This window comes from Hyperoodon ampullatus (assembly GCF_949752795.1).
Source record: "Hyperoodon ampullatus genome assembly, chromosome: 14".
Classification (NCBI taxonomy): Eukaryota; Metazoa; Chordata; class Mammalia; order Artiodactyla; family Ziphiidae; genus Hyperoodon; species Hyperoodon ampullatus.
The window spans coordinates 76,524,765-76,544,522 of NC_136927.1; the positions used below are offsets into that span (position 1 = coordinate 76,524,765).

A 19,758-nucleotide genomic window follows, 5' to 3' on the forward strand; every position below is an offset into this window, starting at 1 on the left:
TTTTTAATTATAATCACAGCTGTCATCTTATGAACCCCAAAATTATCTTCCCAGGTGCAAATTCTCAGTATGTAGTTTGTTGTCAATACCTATGGTTGCATGTTGTACACAAAGGAATTTATTCTAGTTTTTTATCTCAGAACTCTGTGGGATCCTTAGAGTTAAGGATGCTTAAAATTTTAATTTTTTATTGTGGAGCTTTAAAAAAATAAACCTAGTGATTTGTGGTTTTAACCCTAAGTTTATGGTATGTGTTTTCTTCTTTGTCTCAAAATTATCCCACTACTGTTTCAAAAAAAGCCCACCTGATCTTCTGGAACCTTGTCTCAGCTAAGAGTAAGCAAGGCTTATAGCCCACACATAAAATGTAACAAGTAGATGACTTTCACAGAGGGGGACACCCGTAATATAAAATGATTCTTTTATGTAAATCACTGTGTCCCCATGTGACCAATTACCCAAACCTCATTTTTTGTTTTAGGTTCTGTGGCAATGGAGCTCAGCGATGCAAATTTGCAGACGCTAACAGAATATTTAAAGAAAACTCTTGATCCTGATCCTGCCATCAGACGTCCAGGTAAAGAAAATAAATACTGTTTTGTGACTGATCTGTTCTTAAAGGACAGGTGAGGGAAACGTTTGTGCAATATGTCTGTTTGTGAATAAAATTTTAAAAAAGATTTACACTTGAATTCTTAGGCATAGTTTATTTTTCATTCTCTAGCCATAAAGTCTTTAGTTAGCTGCTTATAGCTGCCATAACGTATGGTGGTGTGGGTTTTTTTTGTTTTTGGTTTATATTTTGAGTAAAATAACTTTTATCCCTTCTGGGGTAAAAAGGATGCTTTGTCCCTTGACCTTTCTGAAAATCGCTATACACTTGCCTGTTTTAGAGATACAATAATTAGGGCAGAGAGGTAAGAGTTAATTGCCTAAAAAGTGATTAAGTGAATGAAACTAGGTAATCAGACACTGTCTCTTAAATCACCATGTTGGGTTTGATTTAATTAATATATTTTAAGATCTAGGGTTCCTCCTACTCTCTCCCCCCTCCCAGATTTGACTGGTTTTCATTAGAGACTTAGTATAAGCTTAGAATTATAAACTCAGATGCCCACAGGAGTCACACATAAAGGTAAATGAAGGAGGCAGGCCAAGGGGGTTAAGTGCCTTGGTTAAGGGGCAAATATTATTTGGAACAAGCTAACTCGGGGGGATTCACACCAGTCTTGCAAGATCAGATTTCCAGCTTTGCTTGAAAAATAAGTATATTTATATGAAGTGTTCTCATCTTTTTTTTTTTTTTTTTTTTTTTATTTATTTATTTATGGCTGAGTTGGGTCTTTGTTGCTGCACGTGGGCTTTCTCTAGTTGTGGCGAGTGGGGGCTACTCTTCGTTGCGGTGTGCGGGCTTCTCATTGCGGTGGCTTCTCGTTGCAGAGCACGGGCTCTAGGCGTGCGGGCTTCAGTAGCTGTGGCACGCGGGCTCAGTAGTTGTGGGTCGTGGGCTCTAGAGCGCAGGCTCAGTAGTTGTGGCACACGGGCTTAGTTGCTCTGTGGCATGTGGGATCTTCCCGGACCAGGGCTCGAACCCGTGTCCCCTGCATTGGCAGGCGGATTCTTAACCACTGCGCCACCAGGGAAGTCCCTCTCATTTAAAAAAAAATTAATTTATTTATTTATTTATTCGTTTTTGGCTGCATTGGGTCTTCCTTGCTGTAGTTGTGGCACATGGGCTTAGCTGCTCCACGGCAGGTGGGATCTTCCCAGACCAGGGCTTGAACCCGTGTCCCCTGCCTTGGCAGGTGGATTCTCAACCACTGAGCCACCAGGGAAGCTTGTCCCTCTCATTTTTATTGTTTTGTTTTTGTTTTGCGGTACGCGGGCTTCTCACTGCTGTGGCCTCTCCCGTTGCGGAGCACAGGCTCCGGACGTGCAGGCTCAGCAGCCATGGCTCACGGGCCCAGCCGCTCCGCGGCATGTGGGATCTTCCCAGACCGGGGCACGAACCTGCGTCCCCTGCATCGGCAGGCGGACTCGCAACCACTGCGCCACCAGGGAAGCCCTCATTTTTAAATGATAGTAATTAACTTGAAAATTTTTTGAAACACCATGCAAACCAAACAGATTTCCGGGGGCCACATGTGTCTTGTGGGTAGTAAGTTGATGATCCTTCTTGTAAGCCATATTAACCAGAAATGCTCTTAATCTGCTGCTTTGGAATTTACTGATGTGTATTCTCATAAAGAGGATTTTGGAAGCACCCCATGAAGACCCAGAAGAATGCATGCACATATATGTTATATTTATATGTTATATATAATACATAGAATCGTACACATGTTAATGCCTCCATCCTAGTCTAGAAAGGCCTTTGTGATTTCTGTGAGGGAAAATTGTGATTTCCCTGTTAGTGCTTAAAGAAGTAATTTGTTCTTGGATAAAAGGAAATTAATGGCTCTAGTCTTAGACTTTCCCAGAAAGCCTCTGCCAACACTGTCTAATAAAAATTATTTTTAATAATTGTGGCTTTGTAAGGTTGAGGTGCTGTTGTCTTATGAATCAGGGACAAAATGTGGGAATAAATTGATGTTACTGAGAAGAGTTAAGAACAGAGCATTTCCCAGGGGTTGCTGGATGTAAAATACTGACCAGCCAAACATCGACGCAGCCAAAGCCTTTTGTAAACCGCACAAACCATACAGAACCAGAGTGTGTCCCATCCTGAAAAATATTTTCCAGTTCAGCATTCTTCATCTTCCAAGGAACACATGGTAGACACAAAGCAGGGTGGCTTTGAGGGTGGAAGTTAAACTCTTGGGACTCAATTCGGAAAGAAGAAAGGTGTTAAATCATATTAAATCGTAGAAGAGTCTAACAGCAGACCTTTTCAGTAAATATCAGAACCTTGGAATGGATGTTTCCTTATGAAGCTTAAGACAGGAAAAATTAGAAGTGCTATAAACCTTCATGGTGTGATCTGTAAACCTAGGAGATTTATTATCCCTAAATGTAGTATGAGTTTAAAACGTATGGGTAAAATCTTTGTATAAATTTATTGCTGATATTAGAAATGTTTAATTCAAGAAGAAAACTGAGGGCTAGTTTGGTAGAATAAGGACTGGACTAAAACGTTTTCAATGATGAAATCTTCTAGCTGTGTGATCTTACTTAACCTCAGTGGCCTCGTCTTTATTTTCTTTTTAACATCTTTATTGGAGTATAATTGCTTTACATTGTTGTGTTAGTTTCTGCTGTATAACAGAGTGAATCAGCTATACATATACATACATATCCATATCCCCTCCCTCTTGCATCTCCCTCCCACCCTCCCTATCCCACTCCTCTAGGTGGTCGCAAAACACTGAGCTGATCTCCCTGTGCTAAGCAGCTGCTTCCCACTAGCTATCTATTTTACATTTGGTAGTGTATATATATATGTCAATGCTACTCTCACTTCATCCCAGCTTACCCTTCCCCCTCCCCGTGTCCTCAAGTCCATTCTCTACGTCTATGTCTTTATTCCTGTCCTGCCCCTAGGTTCATTAGAACTCTGTTTTTTTTTTTTAGATTCCATATATATGTGTTATCACACAGTATTTGTTTTTCTCTTTCTGACTTACTTCACTCTGTATGACAGACTCTAGGTTCATCTACCTCACTACAGATAACTCAATTACATTTCTTTTTATGGCTGAGTAATATTCCATTGTATATATGTGAGTGGCCTTGTCTTTAAAATGAGGATAATACTACCTACCTCTCTGGGTAGTAGTGACAACTTAACATATGTGAGTAAAGCACCAAACGCATATGGTTAATAATAATATGTATTAGCATAAATTAACTCATTTAATCTTAATCACAGTACTATAAAAGAAATATTACTACCATTACTAATAGTACTAATAATAATCCTTCTGGAACAAGAAGGGGTGTATGAATTTTGCCCTAAGGTCACTTAATCTCTGAGAAGCAGATTGTCCTTCACATGGGGTGATCGATCATCTGATCACGCCACCTTATAGGTTTGTGAGAATCGGGTGAGTTAACAGATGGTAAAGTGATCTGAAAACCGAGGTATTATATAAATTTAATGTAACATCATATATAGTTCATTTAATAGATAAGAGAAGTGAGGCACTAAAAGTGATAGGTTCCCTAAGGGAAAAAATATCCTAATCCTTCCATGATGCTTCAATGAGAGATATACATAGTTCACATATTCATGAAGTCTTAAGATTTGTTTGTAATAACAAATCTTCTAACATGGAAATTATTTTACAGCTGAGAAGTTTCTTGAATCTGTAGAAGGAAATCAGAATTACCCACTGTTGCTGTTAACATTACTGGAGAAGTCTCAGGATAATGTTATCAAAGTGTGTGCCTCAGTAACATTCAAGAACTATATTAAAAGAAACTGGAGAATTGTAAGTATTTTGTGAGTACATAGTTTAAGACCCTGCATGTTTATAAGATTGATACATGCAGTGTTCCTGAACGATTCATACACAGATTAAAGATAAAAGCAGGACCCTCCTCAACAAAATATTAAAAAGTCAAATCTAAAAATGTACCAAAAGTATAAAAATACCATGACCAAGTGGGATTTATCCCAGATATACAAGGCTGGTTCAGCATTCAAAAACCTATCGACTAAGAGAAGATAAATCACATTATTATATCATTAGGTGCAGAAAAAGCTTTTGTCAAAGTCTAACACCCATTCATGGTAAAAACTCAGTAAATTTGGAATAGAGAGGAATTTTCTCGGCAGTGTAAAGACGGTGAAAAACCTATAACTAACATCATACTTAATGGTGAGAAACTTGAAGCTTTCCCACCAAGATCAGTTACAAAGCAAGGGTGTCCCCTCTTACCACTCCTTTTCAACATTGTGTTGGAAGTCTTTTTTATTTTTTATTTTATATATATTCTTTTGCCATGGCGTGTGGACCTTAGTTCCCAGACCAGGGATCGAACCCGTGCCCTCTGCATTGGAAGCACAGAGTCTTAACCACTGGACCACCAGGGATGTCCTTGATAATGCAGTAAGAAAAGGAAATATACCATTTGGAAAGACATAAAACTGTCTTCTCAGATGACATGATTGTCCATGTAGAGAATGCAAAAGAATTGACAAAAGTTAAACAGGACGTTTTTCCAAGTTGCTGTTTTATTTAAATTCATATCAGTTAAGTCAGCTTCATAACCCAGGTTGCTAGAGAGTGTGAAACTTTGTTTTAACATCCAGTTTGGTTGAAATTTAACTTTAGCTTACTGTCTGCTGAAGAGACATTACATGGGAAGATACAGTCTAAATGAGTAATTGAAGCAATTTCTATTGTAAACAAGGAAAAATCATATAAAGCTGGAAAAAGCCACATTTATATATATATATATATATATATATATATATGCATTCTACACATATATATGTGTAGAATGCAAAATAATTTAGATTTGAAGTTTTTGATAAGGGATTTGTCCTGTGTCTTATGGAATATGGAAATATTTTTTAATCATAAGGTGAATCTTATTATGTTGCAAGTTTAATGATGATTATAGCTATACATTGAGAAACGGGTATCTTCCTTACCTTAGCTTATGACAGTGGTTCTAAATTGGGGTTAGTTTTGCCAACCTGGGGATATTTAGAGACGTTCTGGTTGTCCACGCTGGGGGTGGGGTGGGAAGGGTGTCTGGAATCTAGTGGGTAGAAGCTGAGGGTGCTGGGAACCATCCTACAGTGCACAAGAAAGATCCCCATAACAAAGATTTGTCTGACCCAAAATGTCAGTAATACCGGGGTTGAGGTAACTGGGTTAGGATAAAGAAAAAGGTGAGAAATGTTTTTAGTAATAGCAGTAATGATACTTAGAAAGTATTAAAGTTGACAGAAATGGTCAGTTTTTCTAAAAAATCAGCTTTAAATCTGGTTAAGTATATATTTAGAATCTTTTTTCCTCATTCCATAGAAGAATTCAAAAACAGTAAATATTGTTTTTAAGCTTGTATAGTCAAGCGTTCTCACATGTGGTGAAGAAATGACTTAGTGAATTTTAGAATGTTTAAAAATCCGTTCATCTTCTTGTAGACATGCAAGCCCTATCCCTCTGTCTTGATTTGTAAAACTAGTGAGACTTCCAGAATCTCTTTGGGTGATGTAGTCCTGGATGCATTCGAACTGGTAATGGTCAAGAAGTTTTCATTGATAAGACCTTTCTTTGACTTAAGGTAACGGTCAAATTGAAGCTTTTGAAGATGAATATCGGCTGAGTAGCATATATGTATAAAGATTTTTAACCACATCTTCTGATTAGTTTACTTATAGAACTGAGATTCTTAATTGGCATCAGGGAGTCAGAGAAGCTCCTTAATTTGTATGTAAAATATTTGCATTTGGGAAGGAAGGTACATTTTTCTGCAGAAAAATCAGATTTTTTTCCATCAGATTATTAAAGGAATCTGTGACCCATTAATGTAGAAGGAAGGCCCTACCTTCCTCTGTTTTTCTTAGGAAATCAGGAAATGAGAAATGGTTCTATTTTATCTACAAACCCATACAGTCATAGATATGGATTTATGTTACTTGCTCATTAATGTTTTGCTTTTAGGTTGAAGATGAACCAAATAAAATTTGCGAAGCCGACCGAGCAGCCATTAAAGCTAACATAGTGCACTTGATGCTTAGCAGCCCAGAGCAAATTCAGAAGCAGGTATGTGAGGCCCTGCTTGTTAGGTGGGCTTGTTTGTAGAGCTTTCATCTAATTAGTCTCTTTCCTCCCCACAGTTAAGTGATGCCATTAGCATTATTGGCAGAGAAGATTTCCCTCAGAAATGGCCTGACTTGTTGACAGAAATGGTGAATCGCTTTCAGAGTGGAGATTTCCATGTTATTAATGGAGTCCTTCGTACAGCACATTCTTTATTTAAAAGGTATTGATATATAAATTCATATTTTTTAAAATACTTTTTTCAAATATTTTTGCTTGTGTATATTTTTGTGATTATGTCTTTTTTATGATAATTCTAGAATAAGAGCATAAGCCTCTCATTATCGTGTTTGTTTCTTCTTAAGTGTAGGATGTTTATTTCATATTGCCCTATTACTTGTGAAATACCTGGTCTTGATAAACTGTGCTTGAATTCCCTTTTTATTTCAGAAAGCTATCTAGCCATAGATTTTTCTCTAATCTAGCCTTGAAGACCTAAAGTCCGTTAACAAAAATTTGTAAATTTACCTCTTTTACCTTAATTTTCTAGATATCGCCATGAATTTAAGTCAAATGAGTTATGGACTGAAATTAAACTTGTTCTGGATGCCTTTGCTTTGCCTTTGACTAATCTATTTAAGGTATGTGATAACATCTTGGTGGTATTTTTTAATTACTTAATATTTTAAAGTGCTTGAATATTTGTATAAATTTTGTTTAAGAGATTGCTTTGAAAGCGTATTTGATAGGTAATGGTTTAGAGCAGCATTTCTTTTGAAAAATTTCAAATCTACACCAAAATAGAGAAGCTGGTAGAATGAAATCCCATGTATTGACTACACAAGTTTAACGGTTACTAGAATTTTATTTCTTTTTAATTTGTTCGCTCCCTTTGATTTCGTATGAATAGTTAAAAGCAAATCCCAGGCGTCATATTATTTCACTCAAGTATTTGAGTATGTGTCTCTAAAGGAATAGATCCGTATTTTGATTTGACTGTTTATGGAGTTTAATTTATATATCCGTACATCATCTTATAGTACATAAGCAACTTTCCTAAATATCTTTCTGAAACTCGTTTAAGATCGAAAGAGAAGCATTGTTAACCTTTTTTTCCAGATAAGGAAAGTGGAGGGTTCGGTATCACACAGCTAATAAAAAAGAGAGCCAGGCCTCAAACCTAGTTTTGCTAACTTGAGAAAAGCTGCTCATTTCCTGTTTTCAGAAAGGAAAGTTGTGTGATAATCACAAGTTTCTAAATTACAGAGTATGCACAGGATTTTTCATGGTTAGGATATCTTACTGATAGTACATTTTTATTTTTTAAAAATAAAATTGGACAAAATGTCAATATTTTTCACCTATCGGACTAGCAAAGATTTTTATTTCTTTTTAATGACATTAAAAATTTTAGCCAGGAGCAGGGAGGGACGGGTGGGGGGAAAATGTTTTAGCCAGAGTCCAGTGAAATGAACACTAGTGTCCTGTCCATTGGATTATAAATGGTACTGGCTTTCTGAAATTTGACATTTCATTGAGAAAACCATAATATTCATATTTTCTAACTCCAGGATATAGTTAGCAACATTTGTTGAGTGTCTTTTACATTGTAGCTGTGCACAAATTACGAGGACCTTTTATGTGTATTTTCTCATTTTATTTTCATATTTTATGAGATAGGCATTATTCTTAATTACAGACAGATAAGGAGATGGGGGCTCAGTAAAATAACTTACTCAGAGTCATGCTTATTATGAGTAACAGAGTCTGGGTTGTATCCAGATCTGTCTGGCTTCCAAAACTCTTATTCATAGCATACTGTTCTGCACTGGTAATACAATTCTAGAATCTCAAACTCAGAAAACTAGAAGTGTGCCCAAAGTTTCATACATAAGCTTGTTTATTGCAGTTAGAATAACAAACAATTGCAAACAACCTACAGGCCAGGTGGCAGGGAATTATTTAATGAGTGCATATAAAGACAGTTTTGTGTAATATAGTTACATACATGCACAGAGGAGAGTAGAAGGATCTAGTCCAAAATATTAATATTGGACTTTACAGTAGTGCTGTGATGGACAACTTAAAAATATATACTTTAACGTGTTTTTTCAAAAATCCTAAATGACTGCATACTACTATTTAAAAGCCAAATTTTGGAGAAGATGTATGAATAGTTTCAGCCTAGTACAAGGCTTTTTCACTAAGGTTTACAATACACTAAAACCATCTTTCTAAATTCCTTTCCAAGGCCACTATTGAACTCTGCAGCACCCATGCAAATGATGCCTCTGCCCTGAGGATTCTTTTTTCTTCCCTGATCCTAATCTCAAAACTGTTCTACAGTTTAAACTTTCAGGTAAGTTTTGTTTTATTTCTTGCTTTTGATTCTTATTCTTTGATGTCATATATAAAGTTTTTCACTTGATTAAGACTTCTTTGCTAGCATTGATTTCCACCACCACCCCCGAAAAAATAGACATTAGTTGCTTGTTTTCTGATTCCCCCCATTCTTTTTTTTTTTTTTTACAAGAGATAAATAAACTGACACCAAGCATTGTAAGTGGATGACCACAACAAAAGCAACAGTGATTGCAATTACCAATCACGAAACACACTCATACTATGTCATAATATTGACATTCAGTCCAGGAATCCTCCACTGTAACAGCTCCTTTACTTTGCAGTGAAAATTGATGTATATATTTTTTGCCTCTGAGTCCTTGTGGGATTTTTTTTTTTTTTCAAACAGAAAGTCACAAAAATTATAATCATCCTCATCAGTTCACTCAGTCCCATGTAATTAATTTTTTTTCATCTTGATCTTTTGTTAGCACTTTTATGAATTCATCAGTTTTCCATTAGAGTTCTGAAAATGCTTATTCATTCAGTTCAGCAGTATAGTCAGTTACCAGAAACCTGTACTTGTCAGAGTCTTTTCCATGAATTCCTTGAAGATGAAACCCTTTTATAGGAACATTTTTGCAAAAGCATCAGAGTACACCCAGAACTGTCTGTAAATGACAAAAGACTTAAAAATGACCACGGTTAAAGATTTGATGGAAGTTCATAATAATGCAGTTGCCAAGGAAATTTAGTTATTTCTGAGATATACTTTTTAAAGTAATAACTAGAATTATGACTTATAACGTTATACCAGAACATATAAGCTTCTTAGATATTTCATGTAATGTCTGAAACATTTATATTAACATATTTCCATGCAAATAACCCAAAGAAGGTTTAGTATTAGTTGTTTTTTTGTTTGTGTATTTTTTTATATTGCAGGTTCTTATTAGTCATCAGTTTTATACACATCAGTGTATACGTCAATCCCAATCGCCCAATTCAGCACACCACCATCCCCACCCCACCGTGGTTTTCCCCCCTTGGTGTCCATACGTTTGTTCTCTACATCTGTGTCTCAACTTCTGCCTTGCAAACCGGTTCATCTGTACTGTTTTTCTAGGTTCCACATACATGCGTTAATATACGATATTTTATAGGTCCGTATTTTGGTATGTGATATGTGAAATAAAAATATAAGATATTTTCTCTTTCTGACTTACTTCACTCTGTATGACAGTCTCTAGATCCATCCACGTCTCAACAAATGACTCAGTTTCGTTCCTTTTTATGGCTGAGTAATATTCCATTGTATATATGTACCACAACTTCTTTATCCATTCGTCTGTCGATTGGCAATCAGACTCCCTGGCTTCAGACTATACTACAAAGCTACAGTAATCAAGACAATATGGTACTGGCACGAAAACAGAAAGATAGATCAATGGAACAAGATAGAAAGCCCAGAGATAAACCCACGCACCTATGGTCAACTAATCTATGACAAAGGTGGCAAAGATATACAGTGGAGAAAAGACAGTCTCTTCAATAAGTGGTGCTGGGAAAACTGGACAGCTACATGTAAAAGAATGAAATTAGAACACTCCCTAATACCATACACAAAAATAAACTCAAAATGGATTCGAGACCTAAATGTAAGACCGGACACTATAAAACTCTTAGAGGAAAACATAGGAAGAATGCTCTTTGACATAAATCACAGCAAGGTCTTTTTTGACCCACCTCCTAGAGTAATGGAAATAAAAACAAAAATAAACAAATGGGACCTAATGAAACTTCAAAGCTTTTGCACAGCAAAGGAAACCATAAACAAGACGAAAAGACAACCCTCAGAATGAGAGAAAATATTCGCAAATGAATCATCGGACAAAGGATTAATCTGCAATATATATAACAGCTCATGCAGCTCAATATTAAAGAAACAAACAACCCAATCCAAAAATGGGAAGAAGACCTAAATAGGTATCTCTCCAAAGAAGACATACAGATGGCCAAGGAGCACATGAAAAGCTGCTCAGCATCATAATTATTAGAGAAATGAAAATCAAAACTACAATGAGAGATCACCTCACACCAGTTAGAATGGGCATCATCAGAAAATCTACAAACAACAAATGCTGGGGAGTGTGTGGAGAAAAGGGAACCCTCTTGAGATATCACCTCACACCAGTTAGAATGGGCATCATCAGAAAATCTACAAACAGCAAATGCTGGAGAGGGTGTGGAGAAAAGGGAACCCTCGTGCACTGTTGGTGGGAATGTAAATTGTTACAGCCACTATGGAGAACAGTATGGAGGTTCCTTAAAAAACTAAAAATAGAATTATCATATGATCCAGCAATCCCACTACTGGGCATATACCCAGAGAAAACCATAATTCAAAAAGACACATGCACCCCAATGGTCACTGCAGCACTGTTTACAATAGCCAGGTCATGGAAGCAAAGCTTATAGCTTTTAATGGAAGCATATCTGGGAGACAAAAGGCTGAAGAAACAGACTTGGGAAGGTGTAAGAACCAGTGGCATTTGAGAGGAAACAGCCACAATCTTATAGCAGAAAATGCCTGATCACCCGCTTGCTACTGAGGTGGTGGCCTCCAGTCATTCTTTCTGTTCTTGAGTCATTACTTTAAGATTCAGGGCTCCAGGAATGAGAAGGGAGTCTTACTGGTACAGACTCCTATACTGAGATGCAAGAGAAAGGATGTAGCCTTTTTGTTGCCTCTAGCTAGAGCCAAGTACTTGGACTTAATCTTCCCAACGTGACTATGCTCACAGTGGTAGAGAGAGCATTCCTCAGAAGGAATAGGTAGAATGAATATGAGATGAACAGCCCCAAATGGCATACCTTCAGTGTTCAGCTAGACAGCAATTGGAGAAATTCTTAAAGGGTACCACTGGGTTTTTGTATACCTTCTTTTGAATTCTGCTTCCTAGAAGTCAGGTAGAATGAGGTGATTAATAACTTGTTAGTCACGGAAGCCTGACTAGGAATAGGAAGGAGGCATAATCTTTACCCTTGGGGGATTTATCCCTCATTAAGAGGGCAGTATTGTGCCACAGGAAATCAGTAACTATATAAGACAGTAAGCCTGACTTGGTGGTCATCTTACAGTAAATGCAGTAGTTCAGAAAGGAAAAGGAATGTATTGGTAAGCACTGAGTTTTGTAAGGAAAGTTTTCAGTCTTAGCTGAACCGTAAAGGAATAAGTAGATTGACATTGGGGCAGGAACAGGTGGCATCATTTGTGGTTGAAAGCTTACCGAGACAGAGTCAGAATGGTTTACTCGTCTGCCAGACCTAGCTGGAGCAGAGAATTCTTGTCAAAATAGGTATCCGTTGACTTAGCTGAGAAATGTGGGCTTGAGTCTGTAGGCGTGTGGAAAACATTTGGCGTGGTGAGGAAAACTTACTAAAATACAATAATTACTTCAACCAGAAGTCTCAAGTCACCATTTATTCTTTAGGATCTCCCTGAATTTTTTGAAGATAATATGGAAACTTGGATGAACAATTTTCATACCCTCTTGACATTAGATAATAAGCTTCTACAAACTGATGTAAGTATTATTTAAAATATTTCCCAAGTAGGCTTTTTTTAAAGAATTATTTGAAATATAATGTTAAATGTCAACTATATCTCAATTTTTTTTAATGTTAAAAAAATTATTTGAGTGCCCTCTGAGAACATTGGAGGGAGGATAATTGTAATGTGCAGAATTACCCTTCTTGTAGTCCTGACTTAAGTCACAATTTATAGATAAGGCTATTTATTACGTTATTGAAAGTAAGGCCTCAAGAGCATTCACATTGTGAACATTTTATGAAATAGAAAATCATTTGTCATTGAAGATACTAAGAAAACTTAAACCTCTGTAATAATAGCCCCTTTTGAAAAAATCATCTGCAGTGTGGGAAAGAGGAGGCATGAACGTTTGTAAACTGTGTAGAAGTTCCTGATCTCAGTTCTGTACTGTGTACTTTCAACATGTAGCGCTCTGTGTCATTCATTTGCTCGTTCATTAATATATGTATGATTTACCTCTTTCTCAACAAACAAAAAATGTAAAAAGTAAAATATTAAGAATACTTCAACACCAGGTAAAAATTACAGTTGGTGATGCAGATCTGTTTGGGTGGCGTGCAGAGGGAGAATCATTACTGTGGGTGTACAGCAAATTTTGTCTCTGAGACTTACACGCAACAAGAAGCAACCAAAAAAAAAATGGAGTTCCAATAAAATAATTCCTTCAGTCCACTAGGAAGAAACCACCCCCTCAGAAAACAAAGCTTGTCTTTACACTTAAGTCTAAAGGAAGTTTTTCACATAGGATTCTTAAGGGAATTGTTTGCCCATTTAAATGTGTCATCTCACTGTGTGACATCCCTTATATTTATTCCTTGAGGAGCTGTTCTTTTATCTCTTCTCAATTTGAGTTCTGTGGCACATAATATAGCTCAAAAAGTATTTGTGGATTGCTGCTATATGTAGTAAGCATTATTATATCAGTCACTGTCATGGTTTCAGGTGGGGTTGGCAAACTTTTCCTATAAAGGTCCGGGTAGTAAATATTTTTGGCTTTGTGGGCTATATACACAACTCTGCAGTTGTAGTTGAAAGCAGGCATAGGCAATACTATAAATTGTATAAATGAAAACAAAGAATGTTTGTTTTTTTTTTTTTTTTTTTTTTTTTTTGCGGTACGCGGGCCTCTCACTGTTGTGGCCTCTCCCGCTGTGGAGCGCAGGCTCCGGATGCGCAGGCTCAGTGGTCATGGCTCACGGGCCCAGCCGCTCTGCGGCATGTGGGATCTTCCCGGACCGGGGCACGAACCCGCGTCCCCTGCAACGGCAGGCGGACTCTCAACCACTGCGCCACCAGGGAAGCCCTGGCTGGGTTTTAATAAAACTTTACTTCAGAAATTAGGCAGCAGGTTAACCCCTGCTTTAGGTTGTTCAACATTTTATAACCAGAATATTATTTGTGAGAATGTTATATATAGCATTAGCTTATTGGGAAGAGAACATATTTTAATATATCTGAAATGAGAACCTTTTGGGAGATAGCAAGACTGTCCTACAAAGGAAAATGTGATATGATTTTTATTACTCAGGTTTTTGTAGGAATATATTATTTTCAATTTAATATGTAAATATTTTATAATTCAGTAACCAGAAGAAAAAGCTTTATTTATTTATTTATTTAAAATATTTATTCACGCATGCATGCAGTGCCGGGTCTTAGTTGAGGCCCATGGACTTCTTGGTTGCGGCATGCACGCGGGATCTAGTTCCCCAACCGGGGATCAAACCCAGGCCCCCTGCATTGGGAGTCTTACCCACTGGACCACCAGGGAAGTCCTGAAAAGGCTTTATTTAACTTGAAAACTTGAGAACTGCTCTCATTGATTAATAAATACGAAGCATTTCATCTTGTATTTATTTGATAGACCAGGTGAATAAATTTACAGTGGCGTAGATGTAGTTCACAGCGCTTGGCTTTGATGTAAAATTTTTAAAGAGTTCAGGAATTACAGCTACTCTCCATGTTTATGATAGCGTTGAAGTTGTATGTTTGAGTTTTCCGTTTTCTCTTATGTGAGGATGAAGAGGAAGCAGGCTTATTGGAGCTCTTAAAATCCCAGATTTGTGATAATGCTGCACTCTATGCACAAAAATATGATGAAGAATTTCAGCAGTACCTGCCTCGTTTTGTCACAGCCATCTGGAATTTACTAGTTACAACAGGCCAAGAGGTTAAATATGACTTGGTAAGGTGATGGTGGAGACAAATAATTAAGACATCCCCTCCCCCCCCGAAATAAATGGTTCCGTTTGCTCTTAAAAATATGCTTATTTTTGTGTTTTATTCCAGTTGGTAAGTAATGCAATTCAGTTTCTGGCTTCAGTTTGTGAGAGACCTCACTATAAGAATCTATTTGAGGACCAGAACACGCTGACAAGTATCTGTGAAAAGGTTATTGTGCCTAACATGGAATTTAGAGGTAATTGTGGCAAAGTGCAAAGCTTTTTCAGGAGATTAATTAAAAGCTTGTTTTTTTAAAAGAGTATGTTAGTATAAATTGAAGAATTTAAGAAGTCTTCTCTGTGTTGCTTTTTGTAACATATTCAGTCTAAGTTTTGTTGGATTTAGTATTTGACCAAAGCAGAAGCTATTTTTGAACAGTTGACTTGAGATAAGAAGTGATTGATGACTTTTAAATACAGAGTTGAAGCCCACCTAGTTTGTGCTTAAGGTTAAAATAGTCCTAAGAGTCTGTATTTGTACAAAATGTCTTTCTGACAGTTGGGAAGAGCAGTCATTAGATCATTCATTCAGGAGCAAAATGAGGAAATAAAAGACAGTGTAACGTGGGGTTTTATTTCCTTTTCTTTTTTCATAAAACTATATGTAAAGGACAGATCTTTAATCTGATACTGTCTGTCCTACTTGTTTTGGTGTTGAAATGACTGTTTATGAAACAGTGGTGATGGTGGTTACTAGGTTGGTTGTTTAATGTCCTTGTCTGGCAGAATAACGAGGTGGCATCCCTAGGTTGGTCTCCCAACACTTCTGAAGGTTGGTGATGAAGTCCAGTTCTGTGGACGTTCACATTAGAATAAGTGAGCCGCTCGCAGCTGTATGAATTACCTGTTACCTGATCTCTCAGGGTAGCGTTTGCTGCTCTTGAGTAATGATTAAGAGGATATGAAGTAGTCATTTGTTGTAAAACATGGCAATTCCACATACTCTTCTGCATACTCAATTGTAAAGGTAGAACGACTTGCCACGTCTTTCAAGAGGTGATCTGAAATGTCCTCTTGCTTTGTAGCTGCTGATGAAGAAGCCTTTGAAGATAATTCTGAGGAGTATATAAGAAGAGATTTGGAAGGATCTGGTGTGTATTTTGGTTTTTAGCTGTTGGTCTCTTAGCAGGCCAGTTTTAAAGTTGCTCTCTTTCTAATGAATATGGGGAGGTGAGGGAGTCCTGATAAGTATGTCATTTCAGCTGGCTTTCATTGGAGAACTGTTTTCCTTCTTTAACTTGTACATGGTAAAAAGCAGCTCTTTATATGAGCTATATCAGAGTGTCAGATGTTGAATTACTTCTCTTTTTTATATACTTCTTAGTGTTTATCATACTACTATGATCTTTCAGTTTCGTTCTCATTTTACATTTGTGGGGGGAATTTTTTTTTTCATTGTTTTTATTGCCGTTAGCTCCCAGATGGCAATTCGTTTTCTTATAAACGTGGTCAGTTGGTTGTTGGTGGTTTCTTTCTCCCATAATGTATTTCCCTTTGATTTTCTAGATATTGATACTAGACGCAGGGCTGCTTGTGATCTAGTACGAGGATTATGCAAGTTTTTTGAGGGACCTGTGACAGGAATCTTCTCTGGTTATGTTAATTCCATGCTGCAGGAGTATGCAAAAAACCCATCTGTCAACTGGAAACACAAAGATGCAGCCATTTACCTGGTGACGTCTTTGGCATCGAAAGCCCAAACCCAGAAGGTGAATCCTTTCAGTATATTTTTATTTCTAAAACATAGTTGTTGGTACCACAGAAGTCAAAAAGAAGTGATATATTTCTGGTTATATAGCCTACTCTGTTAGATAATGTGTTAGTTCTGATTAGAATTCATATGGTCTCCAAAGATGGCTTTATACTGATGTATTAAGCACTTAAGTTTCTTATGGACCAAAAAATCAACAGATGCCGCACTTACTTCCTTAGCTGAGACTCAGTATATAAAACGTGCTAAACGTAAATTTAACTGTTTTTAATTTAGGGAAGTTTCTTTGTTATCTATTAAAATAGTCTTATTTTATATGTAAGTAGTTTGTGTTTTGAAGTATTCATTTCCATCTTTAACCTGGTTTTCTAAAGCTTCCTAAATTTCCAGTGTGGTAAATAATTACAGATTTTTCATGTTATTTTACTGTTATGAATTTGTTTTTTAGCATGGAATTACACAAGCAAATGAACTTGTAAACCTGACTGAGTTCTTTGTGAATCACATTCTCCCTGATTTAAAAGCAGCTAATGGTGAGTTTTGTGAAATGTTTTTAGTACAGCTTACACTATACCTGCAATTAAAAAAAAAACATTTATTTATTTATTTGTCTGCACCGGGTCTTAGTTGCAGCATGCGGGATCTTTTAGTTGTGGCATGTGGGATCTAGTTCCCTCACTAGGTATCGAACTCATGTCCCCCTGCATTGGGAGTTCAGAGTCTTAGCCACTGGACCACCAGGGAAGTCCCTATACCTGCAATTTTTATTTGTATTTTTATTTTAAACTACAAAATGAGTACCGTTACAGCTCTATATCACCATGATACTGAAAATGGTGGCTCCTGTCCTTATTGCAGTTACTTTATTGGATAAAATCTCAAATGGTTCCCCCAGATCTTGCCCAGGTGAAATTAACTTTCCATGAAGAAAATGTCTCTTATGTAGAAGGAAAACAGGAACAAGTGAGACTAAATTGTCACTGTATATTTCTAGTGTACATATAATAATGCACTAGAAATTATACTTTGGTTTTTGTTTTCCTTCTCATTTAAAGAATGAACTCTTGGGGGACTTCCCTGGTGGTTCAGTGGTTAAGAATCTGCCTGCCAATGCAGGGGACACGGGTTCGAGCCCTCACCTGGGAAGATCCCACATGCCCCGGAGCAGCTAAGCCCATGTGCCACAACTACTGAGTCTGGGCTCTAGAGCCCACGAGCCACAACTACTGAAGCCTGCATGCCGAGAGCCCATGCTCCGCAACAAGAGAAGCCACTACAATGAGAAACCCATGCACCACAACGAAGAGTAGCCCCCGCTCACCGCAACCAGAGAAAGCCCGCGTGCAGCAACAAAGACCCAATGCAGCCGAAAATAATTAATTAATTAATTTTTTAAAAAAATGAACTCTTGGGAATTCCCTGGCAGTCCTGTGGTTGGGACTCCATGCTTCACTGCCGGGGTTCAATCCCTGGTCAGGGAACTAAGATCCCACAAGCTACATGGAGAAAAAGAAAATAAAAATAAAATACTGGGCTGGCCAAAAAATTCGTTTGGGTTTGTCCAAAATATGTTAAGGGACGAACGAACTTATTGGCTAATCCAATAAAACTAAAAAAAAAAAAAAAAAAAATGAACTCTTAAAAATTGGATAGGGCTTCCCTGGTGGCGCAGTGGTTCAGAGTCCGCCTGTGGATGCAGGGGACATGGGTTCGTGCCCCGGTCCGGGAGGATCCCACATGCTGTGGAGCGGCTGGGCCCATGAGCCATGACCGCTGAGCCTGCGTGTCCGGAGCCTGTGCTCAGCAACGGGAGAGGCCACAACAGTGAGAGGCCCGCGTACCGCAAAAAAAAAAAAAAATTTAGAGTAAATTTAAAGTACTTGAAACTAATAAATACTAAGGATACTTTCATATGTTTACACAAATATGTTGATCAGGGCTTCCCTGGTGGCGCAATGGTTGAGAGTCAGCCTGCCGATGCAGGGGAACATGGGTTCGTGCCCCGGTCCGGGAAGATCCCACATGCCGCAGAGCGGCTGGGCCCGTGAGCCATGGTCGCTGAGCCTGCGCATCCGGAGCCTGTGCTCCACAGAGGGAGAGGCCACAACAGTGAGACGCCCGCGTACCGCCAAAAAAAAAAAAAAAAAAAAAAAATTTGTTGATCAAGAGATGTTCTTCTAAAACTTTGTGGAAAATTTAAATACACTAATAGGTAGGGATAGTATTATAAAGAACTTCCATGTTACTATCATTCAGTTTCAGGAGCTTTTAACAATTGGCCGATATTTTAGTCCTTTCACTAACTTACTTCCCACCGCTGGTGCAAGCCCATCTAGAGAGACTTGCTCTTGATTCAGAATAGCTTCAATTTTGGAAGAAGATACTATCGTTATTTCATGGTCCAAATCATTTTTGTTCAATTACATAAGTAATACACGTTCATTTGTAATGAAACTTAAAGGTAAGGGGGAAAAATAAAATTATTTATAAACTTACCAGTATTAATAGCTGCGTAGTAGATCATTATATAATTAACTAAGCTTTAATTACTTGACATTTTGTTTACCAGAACCATGTTTTTAAAATCTGATAATGTTGTCACTAATTTGGGAGTTAACAGTCCTTAGCACTAAAATAACTGTGACTTTTAAAAAATTTTTTATAGTGAATGAATTTCCTGTTCTTAAAGCTGATGGTATCAAATACATTATGATTTTTAGGAATCAGGTAAGTAGCTTTTCATTTATATGTTATATGCCACTTAATCTCTTAAGAGTTTTATTGTATACTGGCTTCTCTTCCCTTCTGTGCAGTCATATTTGATATCCACATCTAACAAAATTAACAATAACTCCTTGAACTTAGGATGCCAGTAGAGACTGTCATACAGAGTGAAGTAAGTCAGAAAAAGAAAAACAAATATTGTATATTAATGCATAAATGTGGAATCCAGAAAAATAGTACAGATGAACCGGTTTGCAAGGCAGAAACAGAGACACAGATGTAGAAAACGAATGTATGGACACCAAGGGGGAAAGCAGGGGTTGGGTGGGTGGGATGAACTGGGAGATTGGGATTGACATACATACACTAATATGTATAAAATAGATAACTAATAAGAACCTGCTGTATAAAAAAAATAAAATTCTAAAA

The 19,758-nt window shown here is 37.4% G+C and overlaps 1 protein-coding gene across 2 annotated transcripts in view; it reads left to right on the top strand.

The window, feature by feature from the left end:
- Positions 1 to 481: 481 nt before the first annotated feature.
- The window catches only part of CSE1L (chromosome segregation 1 like), a gene marked incomplete at its 5' end in the record, with an annotated part of 34,412 nt that continues 15,135 nt past the window's right edge, over positions 482 to 19,758 (top strand). Inside the window, 13 exons of one of the 2 annotated variants that reach the window (XM_079718589.1) lie at positions 482 to 577; positions 4,288 to 4,430; positions 6,618 to 6,719; positions 6,794 to 6,939; positions 7,267 to 7,357; positions 8,968 to 9,075; positions 12,554 to 12,646; positions 14,690 to 14,857; positions 14,962 to 15,091; positions 15,920 to 15,985; positions 16,401 to 16,603; positions 17,054 to 17,138; positions 19,271 to 19,332. In XM_079718589.1, the coding sequence (XP_079574715.1) occupies positions 493 to 577; positions 4,288 to 4,430; positions 6,618 to 6,719; positions 6,794 to 6,939; positions 7,267 to 7,357; positions 8,968 to 9,075; positions 12,554 to 12,646; positions 14,690 to 14,857; positions 14,962 to 15,091; positions 15,920 to 15,985; positions 16,401 to 16,603; positions 17,054 to 17,138; positions 19,271 to 19,332 (1,482 nt within the window). The remainder of the gene's footprint in view (positions 578 to 4,287; positions 4,431 to 6,617; positions 6,720 to 6,793; positions 6,940 to 7,266; positions 7,358 to 8,967; positions 9,076 to 12,553; positions 12,647 to 14,689; positions 14,858 to 14,961; positions 15,092 to 15,919; positions 15,986 to 16,400; positions 16,604 to 17,053; positions 17,139 to 19,270; positions 19,333 to 19,758) is intronic. The other variant, XM_079718590.1, reaches the window with a different exon arrangement.